At 44.6% G+C, this 15,724-nt stretch overlaps 2 protein-coding genes across 7 annotated transcripts in view; one reads left to right on the top strand and one right to left on the bottom strand.

Moving 5' to 3' along the window:
* The window catches only part of BBS4 (Bardet-Biedl syndrome 4), a 180,113-nt gene that overhangs the window by 152,263 nt on the left and 12,126 nt on the right, over nt 1–15,724 (top strand). For 3 of the 5 annotated variants that reach the window (XM_079789702.1, XM_079789699.1, XM_079789703.1), the window contains one exon: nt 12,897–13,108. The exons of 1 other annotated variant lie outside the window; for it this stretch is intronic. In XM_079789702.1, the coding sequence (XP_079645828.1) occupies nt 12,897–12,934 (38 nt within the window). In that variant the 3' untranslated portion in view covers nt 12,935–13,108. Of the gene's footprint in view, nt 1–12,896; nt 13,109–15,724 lie in introns of those variants that run through there. One more of the 5 variants, XM_079789700.1, reaches the window with a different exon arrangement.
* The window catches only part of ADPGK (ADP dependent glucokinase), a 38,500-nt gene continuing 36,022 nt past the window's right edge, over nt 13,247–15,724 (bottom strand). Inside the window, exon 7 of one of the 2 annotated variants that reach the window (XM_079789534.1) lies at nt 13,247–14,806. In XM_079789534.1, coding sequence (XP_079645660.1) covers nt 14,252–14,806 — 555 coding nt within the window. In that variant the 3' untranslated portion in view covers nt 13,247–14,251. The remainder of the gene's footprint in view (nt 14,807–15,724) is intronic. The other variant, XM_079789535.1, reaches the window with a different exon arrangement.

Genomic DNA, 15,724 nt, shown 5'->3' with positions numbered 1-15,724 from the left:
CGTTTCAGGTTGTCCCGAAGCTCCCTTAGGCTTTCCTCCTGCTTTTTAATTTTTTTCTCCAATTGCTGTTCAGATTGAGCTTGTTTCTGTACCTGATCTTCTATCTCACTAATTCGGTCCTCTGCTTCTTGTAGTCTACTGTTGAAACTTTCTATGGTGTTTTTGATTTTTGCTATATCACTTTTCATTTCTTCCTGATTCTTGCATAAGTTGTTGATTTTCTCCTCCATCCGATGTATAAATTCCACGACCATTACTCTGAACTCCTTTTCGGTCATGTTTCAAGCTTCAGTTTCACTAATTTCCTTTCTTGGCGACTCCACATTTTCTTTCCTCTGTGAGGTATTTCGTTTCCCCATTCTGGCTATCACCAGAAAGCTCAAGCTTCCATTTGCGTGGACCTGGGCCGTGTGCTGTGGGGACTTCGCTCCACCCGAGTTTCACTGAAGTGCTCTGACACTAGGACGTGTGGCTGCCTTTGGTTGGCGGGAACCAGACTTGCCCAGGGTCAGTGTCCCCAGTGTTCCGTGTTGTCTCGTGTGCACACTTAGAATCAGGGGCCCTGTCTGCACCACACTGTTGGTATGCGCCGAAAATGAGATCCTTAGCATGTGCCAGGTGTCAAGAGTTTCCCTGTGTCTGCACCAAGACTCGAGTGTCAAAGTCTCTGTTGCCTTGTGCAGTTTCTCGTTGAGAATCAGGGTCCCTGTGTGTGCATGCACCAACAATTGGGGTCGCTGGCTCTTAGTGTGAATGCGCTGTGAGTCAGGGATCCCAGGCAGCTGTGTCCGGCGTGCCAAATTCCCTGAAGTGGAGCTGCGTCCTGTGTGTGCTCTCTCTACTGAGCCAAACCGGCTAGAGCGCACATTCTTAAAATCCTGAAGGTGAGCTGGCTCTGTGAACTCTCCCAGAGTCCCGGAAGGGGGGCGGAGTCCGTCCTGCGCGCCAAATTCCCCAAAGGGAAGCCCCTCTGTGCACGCTCTAAGAATCCCCGAAGGGGGAGCTGTGACCCGCAAGCCAAATTTCCCCAAATTCCCTGAAGGGGAGCCCTCTGTGCGCACTGACAGATTTCCCGACTGGGAGCTGCTTCTGTCCCGCGTGCGCCAAATTCCCTACGGGGGAGCGCGTCCCTGCGCAAAGCTCGGCAGCTTGGGCGAGGGGCGGGTCTATCAGTTACTACGGCGCTTTCCGCGCGCCTGTGGGCGCTCAGCAGCTTGGGGGAGGGGTGGGTCTATCAGTTACTATGGCGCTATCCGCCCACCTGCGGGGAGGGGGATAGGCTCTTTGAGTCACGGAAATCTGGGGGAAGTCTGGATTCTTGTTGTTTGTTGGTCTGAAGCTGTGATAGCAGTTCTCTGTCCCCAGTGGCTGCAGGGTCCTGGTTTGTGTCAGAAGCCAGGATCCGGGTCTCAGGCAGCTCTGTTTCCCAAGATGGCATGGTCTCCGCATCCGCACCAGCCGCCGAGAAGTGTCCGCTTTGTGCGCGGGGCTCCACCGTCTAGGACTGCCCGGTTAGGGAGCCCCTTGGAAGACCTGCAGAATCTAACTGACCCTAGCTCATACACACACACACACACCTCACACGTCTACACTCTCCTCTATGAGTTCCTCACTCCTGTGTTGTGTCTTGTCAAGTTGCATTTTGTCCTGTTTGGTCAATGTGGTAGAGAGTAAGCCACATAACCAGACACCCAGAGAGGAGACTCCATCCATGAACGGGTCAATAACACTCCAGACCCAACTACAGAGGTAGGAAGATGGCAGCAGTGATGGAGAGAGCATGAGTGAGAGAGGGAGCAAAAGGGGAGTGTGTGGACATGTGTGTGGGGGGGTGTGTGAGTGAGGGAGTTAGATCCTGCAGGATCTTTGGGGGCAGACAGACCAGGCTCACCTAGCCAGGCAGCCTCTGCTACTATCACTAACAGTCCCAGGGCAGCCAACTCTACCATAGAGACTGTGCCTTCTTGAAAGGGAGAGCTGCTGTGACTGGGAGCCCAGCCTCACCTCCACCAAGGGTGCCCTCAGACACCACCCAGGACTCTACAGCCACCCCCGCCAGGGACCTGCTGCCTCGGCTGTGGTCCCATCGTCACCGAGACTACAGCCATCCCGGGCACAGGCTCCTGTGAGTTAGAAAGCATGCTCCCCTCTGGCCAGCCCAATGCTTTATCCCAGGGCGTCACGACCACATGAGCAGCAGACGTGCGAGCAGCCCGCCCTTGTCTGAGGAGCAGCAGCCCCACGAGAAGCCCACCCCTATCCAAGGAGCAGCAGACTTTCGAGCAGCCTACCCCCATCAGAGGAGCAGCAGACTTGCGAGCAGCCTACCCCCATCAGAGGAGCAGCAGCTGCGTGCAGCCTGCCTGTCCAAGGAGCAGCAGCCTCATGAGCAGCCTGGCTCCATTGGAGAAGCAGCAGCCTCACAAGCAAACCGCCCCCATCCATGGAGCAGCAGCTGTGCACAGCCCGCCCCCATTTGAGGAGTAGCAGCTTCGTGAGCAGCCTGCACCTATCCCAGGAGCAGCAGCCATGTGAGCAGCCCGTACTCAACAGCCAGAGGAGCCACCACTGCTGTGAGCAGTGGCACGAGCAGTGCCCACCAGAGGAGCCGCTGCCAACTGAGGAGCAGCCACTACCCAAGGAACTGCTGCCACCTGAGGAGCAGCCCTCGCATGACTAGACACCTAGATCCTTTGATGAGAGCAAAAATGGGGAGACAAAGAAACCCCCAAAGGAAAAAAAAGGAGGAATCACCAGAAAAGGAATTAAGTGAAATGGAGGCATGCAATATGTCAGAAAAAGAATTCAGAATAAGGATCATACAGTTCATAAACTGGATGGATGAAAAAATCAACATGTAAGAATCAAGAAGAAATAAAGACTGATACAGCTGCAATAAAAAACACTATGGAAAGTTTAAACAGCAGAGCAGGAGAAGCAGAGGACAGAATTAGCGAGTTAGAAGACAGACACAAAACACACCCAAACTAAACTGCAATTGGAGAAAAAAATGAAAAGACAGGAGGAAAGCTAAATGGAGCTTTGGGACAACATAAAACGAAGCACCATATGAAAAATAGGGGTGCCGGAACACTCCTATTATTTGATAGGAAGAGGAACAAGGGTTAGAAAACCTATTTGAAGAAATAATATCAGAAAACTTCCCTGATGTGGGGAAGAGAAAAGTCATACAAGCAGAGAGTCCCAAATAAGACGAACCTGAAAAGACCCACACCAAGACACGGCGCAATTACAATGGCAAATGTTCAGGACAAAGAGAATCCTAAAGGCTGCAAGAGAGAGACAGAAAGTTACATACAAGGGATCTCCCATTATATTATCAAATGATTTCTCAACAGAAACATATCAGGCCAGAAAGGAATGGAAGGAAGCTTACAAAGTGATGCAAAGCAAGGGACTGAATCCAAGAATATTGTATCCAGCAAGGCTATCATTCAAAATTGAAGGGAAAATCAGGAGCTTCACAGACAAAAAAACAACAACAAAAAACAACACACACACAAAACAAACAAACAAACAAAAAACTATAATGGAGTTTATCACCACCAAGCCAGAAATGCTAAAGGAACTGGTGTAAAAAGAATAAATAAAAATGGAAGAAGGAACACAGGCACAAAAAATAAAAATGGCTACACACAAGTACCTATCAATAATAACTTTAAATGTAAATGGACTAAATGCTCCAATCAAAAGACATTGAATGGCTGAATGGATAAGAAAACATGACCCAATATCTTCTGTCTACAAGAAACCCACCTCAGAACAAGGGACTCGCACAGACTGGAAGTGAAGGGATGGAAAAATATCTTTCAAGCAAATAGAAGTGAAAAAAAGTTGGGGTAGCAATACTTATATCTGACAAAATAGGCCATAACAAGAGATAAGGAAGGCCACTTCCTAATACTAAAGGGATCAATACAACAAGAGGCTATAACCCTGGTAAACATACTGTATATGCACCCAATGCAGGAGCACCCAAATACATAAAATATCTCCTGGAAGATATCAAGGGAGAGATCAACTACAATCAGAGTAGGGGACTTTAATACCCCACTGATATCACTGGATAAATCCTCTAGAAAAAAAATCAACAAAGAAACAGCAATCCACCCTGGCTGGTTTGGCTCAGTGGATGGAGCGTCCACCTGTGGACTGAAGGGTCCCGGATTCGATTCCGGTCGGGGGCATGTGCCCTGGTTGCAGGCACATCCCCAGTAGTGGGGTGTGTATAGTAGGCAGCTGATCGATGTTTCTCTCATCGATTTTCTCTCATCGATGTTTCTAACTCTCTATCCCTCTCCCTTCCTCTCTGTAGAAATCAATAAAATATATTTAAAAAAAGAAAAAAGAAGCAGCAATCCTAAATGACTCACTAGATCAGATGGACTTAATTGACATCTTCAGAACATTTCACCCCAAAGCTACGGAATATACGTTCTTCTCAAGTGCACATGGGACATTTTCAAAAATAGACCACATATTGGGTCACAGGCAGTCTCTCCAAATTCAAGAAGATTGAAATCATATCAAGCATCTTCTCAGACAACAATGACATAATGTTAGAAATAAACTACAATAAAAAAATTCAAACACTTGGAAGCTGAATAACATGCTATTAAACAATAACTGGGTTACCAAAGAGATCAAAGAAAAAATTAACATTCTGGAAGTGAATGACAATGAAAACATAATAATCCCAAGTCTATGGGACACAGTGAAAGCAGTCCTGAGAGGGAAGTTTACAGCTCTACAGGCCTACCTCAAAAAACAAGGAAAAAATGTTAATAAATCATCTAACTCTGCAACTTAAAAAGCCCAGAGTGAGCAGAAGGAAGGAGATAATAAAGATCAGAGCAGAAATAAATGAGATAGAGACAAAAAAAATACAAAAGATCAATGAAATCAAGAGCTTGTTCTCTGATAGGATAAACAAGATTGATGGACCTCTAGCCAGGCTCACCAAGAATCAAAGAGAGAGGACCCAAATAAACAAAATCAGAAATGAAAGAGGAGAAATAACAACAGACCACACAGAAGTAGAAAAGATTGTTTAAAAATACTATGAACAACTCTATTTCAACAAACTAGACAACCTAGAGGAAATGGACACATTCCTAGAAAAATGCAAGCTTCCAAAACTCTATCAAGAAGAATCTAAAAATCTCAATAGGCCAATAACTATGGAGGAAATTGAGGCAGTCATTAAAACGTTTCCAGCAAACAAAAGCCCTGGGCCAAATGGCTTCACAGGTGAGTTTTAACAAACATTCAAGGAAGAACTGAAACCTATTCTCCTCAGACTATTCAAAAAAATTCAAGAGGAAGGAACACTTCCAAGCTCATTCTATGAAGCCAGCATCACCGTAATACCAAAACCAGATAAGGAAGCACAATAAAAGAATTTCAGGCCAATATCCATCATGAACATAGATGCCAAAATCTTCAACAAAATTCTAGCAAATTGGATCCAGCATTACATCAGAAAGATCATACACCATGACCAAGTAGGATTTATCCTGGAGATGCATGATAGTAAAATATTCGCAAATCAATAAATATGATACATCACATAAACAAGTTGAGAGGTAAAAATCACATAGTCATATCAATTGATGCAGGAAAAGCATTTGACAAAATCCAACACCACCCTTTCTTGATAATAACCCTCAGCAAAGTGGGAATAAAGGGATCATATCTCAACATAATAAAAGCCATATATGACAAACCTACAGCCAACATCATACTCACTGGGCAACAAGACAAGGATGCCCACTTTCACCACTCCTCTTTGACGTAGTACTGGAAGTGCTAGCCATAGCAATCAGGCAAGAAAAAGAAATAAAAGTTATCCAAATTGGAAAAGAAGACATAAAACTGTCATTATTCACAGATGACATGATACTGTACATCAGTGATGGGCAACCTTTTGAGCTTGGTGTGTCAAACTTGGCCAAAAAACTGAGCATAACTCGGGTAGCGTGTCACTTTGAGGAAAAAACATTTCACAAATTTGAGGAAAAAACATTATTTCGACACCTCAGCGGCCGCATGTCATCAGAAATGGCTACGCGTGTCATTGCTGACACCAGCGTGTCATAGGTTCACCATCACTGCTGTACATAGAAAACCCTAAGACTCCATAAAAAAACATTACTTAATAAATGAATTTGGCAATGTAGCAGGGTACAAAATTAACACCCAGAAATCTATGGCATTTTTATACACCAACTAGAGGCCTGGTGCATGAAATTTGTGCACTCGGAGGGGGTTCCCTCAGCCCAGACTGCACACACTCACAGTCTGGGAGCCCTCAGGGGATGTCTGACTGATGGCTTAGGCTCGCTTCCTATTTGGAAGCGGGCCTAAGTCATCACTCGGACATCCTTAGTGCTGCTGCAGAGGAGGGAGAGGCTCCCACTACTGCTGTGCTAGCCAGCCATGAGCCTGGCTCCTGGTTGAGCAGCGCTCCCCCTGTGTGAGCATTGAGCATCTGCCCCCTGGTGGTCAGTGTGTGTCATAGCAACCGGTCATTCTCCTTTTTGGTTGATTTGCATATTAGACTTTTATTATATAGGATAATGTGTTATTATGGGCAAGGCCTCTAATTCAATTTTTTTTAGGTCGTTAAAGGGAGGGGCAAAATTTTCACTTGAGCCTGAAGCTAAAATTGCCCTTAGCTCAAAAATATGCATACCACTGAGACACATCCTGGTGAGGCTCATTCTGAACCCCCACACTATCCTATTATGTGTATAAGTATTGGGAACCATCTTATCTCTTTAGTGAAAGGAACTTTTTGTTACGTTACAATGACTAACTTTATCTCATGAGTTGTGTTTTGGCTTCAAGCCTGTATCCAGTATTCATGCAGTAACTTCAGCTCTGCTTTTCAGTATTTACCTGGCATATCTTGTATTTTATTTTCTCTAAATCTGTCTAGATTTTTATGTATTAGATAAGAATAGCCCATGGACACAGACAATGGTTTGGTGAAGGCCTGGAAGGGGCGGGTGCAGGGTGGAGGAGATAAATGGGGGGAAAAAAACTAAAAGAAAAGGGGCATCCGTAATACTTTCAACAATAAAGATACATTTTAAATAAAGGAAAATATCTTAGTTGAAAAGAGTTTTATGTGAGCCCTAACTGGTTTGGCTCAGTGGATAGAGCGTCGGCCTGCGGACTCAGGGGTCCCAGGTTCGATTCCGGTCGGGGGCATGTACCTTGGTTGCAAGCACATACCCAGTAGGGAGTGTGCAGGAGGCAGCTAATCGATGTTTCTCTCTCATCGATGTTTCTAGCTCTCTATCCCTCTCCCTTCCTCTCTGTAAAAAATCAAAATATATTAAAAAAAGAGTTTTATGTGAAATAATATAAGTAACTAGAGGCCCGGTGCACGAAATTCGTGTGCGGGGGTGGGGGGTGGGTTGTCCCTCAGCCCAGCCTGCAGTCTCTCCAATCTGGGACCCCTCAAGGGACCTTCATTTTTCCCTCCAGGAGTGTGGTGGAAAAACCCTAGATCACCTTCTTGGATTCTTATAATCCAAATTACCAAGAACACTGCAAGTGGCGGCCTACAGGGAGCTTAGTCAATGAGTTATCAGAAAAGGTATTTACTCTCAAACTGGTTTGGCTCAGTGGATAGACCGTGGGCCTGCAGACTGAAGGGTCCCAGGTTTGATTCCTGTTAAGAGCATGTACCTTGGTTGGAGGCACATCCCCAGTGGGGAGTGTGCAGGAGGCAGCTAATCGATGTTTCTCTCTCACTGATATTTCTGACTGTATCCCTCTCCCCTCTTCTCTGTAAAAAAATCAATAAAATATTTTTTTTAAAAAGGTGTATCCTCTGCAGCTCATGCAGCCCCTGGGTTGTGACCACTGGGCTAGGGGCGTGTCCCTGCCACCTGGTGGTGGCTGCCGGGGTCTCCGCACACCCCAGAGGCCAGAAACCCTCCCCCTGTGGAGGGCGCTAGGCTGGGGGCGTGGACACGAACCGCCACTTGGTGCTGGAGCTTGGAAAGCTTCTGGGGCGGGGCGGGAACATCCCTGTCTCCAAATGCCCCAAGGCCAGCAGCCAGCCCCACCATGGGCCCCAGGCTCGAGGCTTGCAGGGACCCTGGGCAGCATGCAGCAGTGGCCACCAGGGTCTCGGCACACCCCAGAGGCCAGCAGCCAGCCCCCGGTCCTGGGCGCCTGGCTGGGAGCGTGGCCCCAAACCGCCCCTTCGTTCTTGAGCTTTGCAAGCTGCTGGGGGCAGGGTGGGAACATCCCCATGTCGCTATAGCGACGCGGGGATGTTCCCGCCTGCCAGGCAGCTTGGGGCCTGCACCCACAGGCTTTGAGTGAGCAGGGGGCGTTCTGGGACCTCTGCCGCTCAGGATCTAAGCGTGGGCCTACAGGCTAGGAGAGGCCTGGGCCTGGAGGATGTTTGTGGGATGCAGGCCGCTCAGTGCCCGCATATGCAAATTAACCACCATCTTGTTCGCTCTGATTGGCTGTGGGCGTAGCGAAGGTACAGTCAATTTGCATGTTTTTCTTTTATTAGGTAGGATAGAGGCCTGGTGCATGGGTGGGGATCAGCTGGTTTGCCCTGAAGGGTGTCCTGGATCAGGGTGGGGTTCCCTTGGGGTGTGGAGAGGCCTGGGCGAGGGGCCTGTGGTGGTTTGCAGGCCAGCCACGCCCCTGGCGACCCAAGCAGAGGCCCTCGTATCTGGAATTTATTTACCTTCTACAATTGAAACTTTGTAGCCTGGAGCAGAGCCAAGCCTCCTGCTTGATTGTGGCTGCTGCCATTTCTGCTTGGATTTGTTTACCTTCTATAATTGAAACTTTGTATCCTTGAGTGGAGGCCTGAGCCCGCCAGAGTGTGGAAAGCTTGGCTTCCTCTGTTGCCGGGGAAACCCAAGCTTCCCTTCTGGTAGCCATCTTGGTTGGGATTAATTTGCATACTCGACCTGCTTGGCTGGTGGGCATGCCTTGGCTGGTGGGCATGGCTTATGTAGTGAAATGATGGTTAATTTGCATATTACTCTTTTATTAGAGAGGATTGCTCTACAATGTACTTTATATTCTCAATTCCTCTCAAAGAGATATTAATTGACCCTATGTTCACTTAATGTTAATTGACCCTATGTTCATTGACTGCAGGACTAACTTCCACCACGCCCACCATGCACTGACTACAATGGGGGCTGCGATTAAACCCTGCTTTTCTCTCCCGGCCTGTGTCCAGGCCTGATCGCAGCCCCCTCAGTAGTCAGTGCTGGGTCGCCTTGGCTGACTTCCGGTGTTTGGTTGAGCCTTTGGTCATGATAGTGAACTTACAGAAAGAGAGATTAAAAAAAAAAATCCCATTTACTATCGCACCAAAAAAATTAAGATACCTAGGAATAAACTTAACTAAGGAGGTAAAAGACTTGTAGTTGGAAAACTACAGGACACTGAAAAAAGAGATAGAGGATGACATAAACAGATGGAAGAACATACCATGTTCACGGATTGGTAGAATCAACATCATTAAAATATCCATACTACCCAAAGCAATCTACAGATTCAATGCATTCCTCATCAAAATACCAACGGCATATTTCACAGACCTAGAATGAACTTTCCAAAAATTTATCTGGAATAAAAAAAGACCCCGAATCCTGAGTAAAAAAAGACGCAGCAATCCTGAGAAAGAAGAACAAAGTAAGTGGGATCTCAATACCAGATTTCAAGCTGTATTACAAAGCCACTGTTCTCAAAACAGCCTGGTACTGGCACAAGAATAGACATATAGACCAATGGAATAGAATAGAGAACCCAGAAATTGACCCAAACCACTATACTCAAGTAATATTTGACAAAGGAGGCAAGAACATACAATGGAGTCAAGACAGTCTCTTCAATAAATGGTGTTGGGAAAATTGGACAGATACGTGCAAAAAAATGAAACCAGACCACCACCTTACACCATACACAAAAATAAACTAAAAATTAATAAAGAATTTAAATGTAAGACTGGAAACCATAAAAATCTTAGAGGAATCCACAGGCAGCAAAATCTCAGACATATGCTGAATCAGTATCTTCACTGATACTGCCCCTAGGTCAATTGAAACTGAAGAGAAAATAAACAACTGGGACTACATCAAAATGAAAAGCTGCACAGCAAAAGAAACCATCAACAAAACAACAAGAAAGCCCACTGCATGGGAGAACATATTTGCCAATGTTATCACTGATAAAGGTTTAATCTCCAACATTTACAGGGAACTCATACAACTTAACAAAAGGAAGATAAACAACCGAATCAAAAAAGGGGCAATGGACCTAAATAGATACTTTTCGAAAGAAGACATACAGAAGGCCGAGAGAAATATGAAAACATGCTCAAAGTCACTAATCATCGAGAGATACAAATCAAAACGACATTGCGGTACCATCTCACACCTGTCAGAATGGCTATCATTAACAGATCAACAAACAAGTGCTGGCGAGAATGCGGAGAAAAAGGAACCCTCGTGCACTGCTGGTGGGAATGCAGACTGGTGCAGCCACTGTGGATGACAGTATGGAATTTCCTCAAAAAACTAAAAATGGAACTCCCATTTGAACCAGTGATCCCACTTTAGGAATATATCCAAGAAACTAGAAATACCAATCAAAGGATATATGCACCCCTATGTTCATAGCAGCACAATTTACAATAGCTAAGATTTGGAAACAGCCTAGGTGCCCATCAGCAGATGAGTGGATTAAAAATGGTGGTACATCTATACAATGGAATACTATGTTGCTTGTAAAAAGGAAGGAACTCCTATCATTTGCAACAGCATGGATGGACCTGGAGAAATAAGTCAGTTGGAGAAAGATTTATTATTTATATATCACATGATCTCACTCACTTGTGGAATATAATTAACAACATAAACTGATGGACAAAAACAGATCCAGAGACAGAAGCATTGATCAGACCATCAAACCTCAGAGGGAAGGTAGGGGAGGGTGGGGGTAAGGGGAGAGATCAACCAAAGGACTTGTGTGCAAGCATATGAGCCTAACCAGCGGTTAAGGACAACGGGGGTGGGGGCATGTGTGGGGAGGGGTGTGGCGTGGGAATGGGGGGATGAGGACAAATATGTGATACCTTAATCAATAAATTAAAACAAACAAACAAACAAAAAAAAACAAAAACAACAAACTGATGGACAAAAACAGATCCAGAGACAGAGAAGCATTGATTAGACCATCAAACCTCAGAGGGAAGGTAGGGGAGGGTGGGGGTAAGGGGTGAGATCAACCAAAGGACTTGCAATCATGCATATAAGCACAACCAATGGACACAAATACCAGGGTGTGTGTGAAGGCATGAACAGGGGGTTGGAGTTGGGGGGTAATGGGGGAGATAAGGACACATATTAATACCTTAAAAAGAAAATAAAAATTTAAAAAATTGAAATTGTCACGAGTAACATTTTAATGATTTAAAATAGTTCTAGAGTCGAAGGAAATTCTCTGTTCAGTTTAGTAATAGTAACTGACAATTACCAAACTTTTAAATATATGCCATGTACTGTGCTAATTATTTTGCACAGCAGTCTCCTTTAGTCATCAAGAACCCTGTGAGGGTAGGGACCACTATTAACGGGTTTTACAGATGAGGAGAGTGAGCCTCAGTATGTCAAACTGGTCCAATGTTATACTTGTCATCTCAAACCCCTGCACAGAATTTGGATTTCTACTGATGAATAATTACCCTTTCCCCACTTAAACTTGACAGAGAATAAGATGCAAACTGAATTTGCATTAGACGTTACTGATATTTTTGCCGAATTCTTATCTCTTGATTAATTTTTGTGTGCGTGCGTGCGTGCGTGCGTGCGTGTGTGTGTGTGTGTGTTGTAGCTTTCCCCCCAGTGTTAAATCAATTTCAACTGAAGGCAAGAGTGAGTGTTAGAATATTTTTAGGAAGTCTCATTTTTCACCAGGTATTCTTTCTAGTCCAGTGGATTTTCACTTCTCTTCACATCAAATCATATGTGAAAACCTTAGTAAAATAGAGTTCAAAGTGAAGGGTTGAAGGGTGTGCTTTTCCCATCCAGTTCTACATGATCTGCTGTAGATGGTGGAAATTCATATATATATGCACTCATGCAGGCATATATCAAATTCTACAAAACAATACTTACAATACCTATTCCTACAATGTATGGTACATTTTGATACATTTTATGATAACCACAAAACTGACAAGTATTTAAAGTTTAAAACTCGTTTTTTGAAAAACTGCTCTAAAGTGTGTGCTGATTACATATCCTGGATCAGTCTTTACTGATATCTCCAGTGAAAACTGGAGAACTTGCTGAAAATATACTAATATCAGAGCCTGAGTGGACATGGAGAACACTTTGGAACTCTCAAAGTATTCTCAGGTTTAGAACATAAATGGTAACTTATTTCAGTTCTTTTTGAGAAAATAGAGATCTCTTCTCACTTAAGCCTTTCCAGTAAAATAGGCTAGAACCGTGGTTGGCAAACCGCGGCTCGCGAGCCACATGCGGCTCTCTGGCCCCTTGAGTGTGGCTCTTCCACAAAATACCAGGGCCTGGGCAAGTCTATTTTGAAGAAGTGGCGTTAGAAGAAGTTTAAGTTTAAAAAATTTGGCTCTCAAAAGAAATTTCAATCGTTGTACTGTTGTTATTTGGCTCTGTTGACTAATGAGTTTGCCAACCACTGGGCTAAGAAGGTTGGTGTTTAATTGAAGTTGGAGGCAGAGACTGATGAGGTAGCAGCCAGAGATTTCCTTAAACTACTTGTTTTGAATTCAACCTGCATAATTCTCCAGGCTTAAGTTTTCTTGAAGGAGTAACCAAGCCTTTTCTTCTTACCCAAAGTAGGGAAGGAGAGGTCACAAATGAAGAACTTGAGCTAGCTTCGAGGTTCCAGAGCTGCTGCTGTGAGCCAGCAGCTGCCATGTCAATACTGCTCTTTGAAAAAACCAAGAAGGCTCACCATCCTTTAAACTGCTTTCTTACTGGATTGGCTACTTGATATTAGTATCGTCTGTCACTTTAAAACACAGTGGCTCAGTATCAGGGACTGCCAACCAGTGATGGGGAAGAGAAGACAAACACCTCAAGAGCAGAGTAACACAGAACTCACAAGTAAAAGTTGGAATGATTTCTACTGTATCTGGCTCCGGAATGAGAGGTAGAACAAAATCAATTGCAAATAGTCTTAGGACTCCTGAAATGTAATTGTTTTTAATATATTTAAAAGCACAGACGTCTCTTTGATTTATAAAAAAATAAATACATAACATGACATATTTCTTCATGATCCTGGGCTCTTATGAGGTCAAGCTCTTAAATGGATGTGGTATGATCACACATGATCAGTTATGCACACAGAAGCATATTCCAGTTGTAAAAGCAAATTCCTTCAAGGACCAGAATAAACAGAGATTAGTCTTCTACTGGAGAAAGTATGTCCAGAGCTTGGCAATAAGGTTGGGCCCAGTATGGTAGTCTCTGACCAGCTGGCCTACAATCTAAGAAGCCAGGGCAGGAAGGCACAGCCCTTCAGCTCGCACGGTCACCCACCCTCCAGGTCAGCCAGGCTTCTAAACCAGTGCAGAATGGCCAGTTCTCTCCCAGGCTCCACAGCGCTCCCACCCGAGAATGCGGCACAGGAGGGGTGATTTTGTCTCTACTTGAGGCTCTGTTTTAGACGACCAAGGTGTGCTCATCAAGTATTTTCATTATGACACTGAGTGGAAGTCATGACCCTGCCCGTGAACGCTGAGCAGAGAGCACGAGCGGCTCACCGTGGGCTTTACGAGACATGATGAGGAAGCATGCAGTTCTGAGTGGGAAGGAGGGAGGTGTTTTTTCCAGTTGGCATGCGCTCCAGCCAGGGTAAAGACATTTGGCCTGAAATACCTGACAACGCTATGTAAACTGGGGGTTTAAGAATCATGTTTTTTACCCATATAACACAACATAAAAAAGAACTAAAAATCCAGTCTCAGTAGATAAATTTAGATTAAAACCTGAAACGTTTTTGCATAATTGTCAGCAGGTTGGAATGTATCTGATAGTTTAATCTGTTATTGTGTTGTTGGCTGTCTTTGAATTAAATCTAGAAACTGTTATGATACCTCAATCCTATTTTCCAAACCACTTAATTCCTGTTAATTCTTAAATTGGCTAGTTCTCCTTCTTCAGAATAATTATCCATAACCACCTTCCTAATGGTGAGGGTGCACTTCTGAATAGAAGAGGCCTTCAGTGGAAATGGCATCTCCAAGGCCCACAGTTCGGACAGGGTCTTTACACACCAACACGGGCGTGAAGTGGAAGGACACCCCCTCCCGGTGCCATTCTGTCACTGGCTCGTCGGGGTTGAATATGACCCTGGAACCTGCCTCCGAATGGGAAGTCAGGAACTCATGTGGTGCCCTCAGGGACACGCGGCTGGTATCTATGGTTTCTGTAGCACAGGCCTGTGTCCCAGCCACACGAGCTCCTGCAGCCACGGCTGCCAACTGGTTGGCCCAGTGTCCATCTACAGTTGCCAGGATGTGGTAGACCAGCGTGTGGAAATGGATCCTGGTGAGGTCTGAGGCTCTGCTTTTACTCTTCCCATGTTCCTTCAAGATCCAAAATAGGATGTCACTGACCATGCCCACATCAGGAACACCATTCCAAGAAGAGAGGGAAGAGTGAGGTCCAGCTGCTGACTGGCTAAGAAATAACAGCTCCTGTTCATTCAGCCCCAGGGAAGTCACCGCGTGGAACACCTGCTAACAAAAACAAAATGACAGTCTCTTTCCAATTCACATAAAAAAGGCATCTTAGGACATAGCCAATGACCAAAGCCAGGGAAGTAAGGCAGGATAACCTCTTCCTTACAAGACTCCCTACCCCTGAAGTCTGTGGTGGGGAAGTGACAGATCATATGTCACTGTTTTTACTATTACACCTCTATTTCCACCTTATTATTCCTCAGGACAAACTGGAAAGTTGCAGTAACACTCGTAGAGCCAGTCTTTTGTTATATGCCATTACAAGACAAAGGGCAGCGGTGTACATATTTTGTATTTCTTTTCATGGTGCCTAGCTTTGCATACATAGCAGATCCTCTTACCATTGATGGGACATGAGTCTCAGTTCCTCAATGTCATCAGACATTATACCAGTAAAATGGAGAAGGCTCTAGCAACACACAGTCAGGCTTATAGTGGTTTTGTGTATAACCACCAAGGAGCAAGAACAGTTTCATATTAGCGCTAAGCTTTTTAGGCAGGTGTTACTACTAAATAGAGTACTCCTCTCTCTATTTAGTAATAACACTGAAAAAGGGCACCACATAGGAACCATTGAGCCTGTTTCCTTTTTGTTCTGTTTTTAATTTAAAAAATTATTTCTAAATTATAGTTGACGTACAATATTACATTAGTTTCAAGTATACAACATAGTGACTAGACATTATATAACTAAGTGATCACCCCGATAGATCTCATACTCATCTGACACCATAGTTATTATAATATTGACTATATTCCTTAGGCTGTACTTTATATCTTTGTGACTATTCTGTAACTACCAATTTGTACTTCTAAGTCCCTTCCCCTTTTCACTCTTCCCCCAACCCCTCTTCCATCTGGCAACCATCAAAATGTTCTCTGTATCTGTGTTTCTGTCCTTCTTTATTTTTTTTG

This window comes from Cnephaeus nilssonii (assembly GCF_951640355.1).
Source record: "Cnephaeus nilssonii genome assembly, chromosome: 1".
NCBI lineage: Eukaryota > Metazoa > Chordata > Mammalia > Chiroptera > Vespertilionidae > Cnephaeus > Cnephaeus nilssonii.
This window is presented reverse-complemented; position numbering and strand designations above follow the sequence as displayed.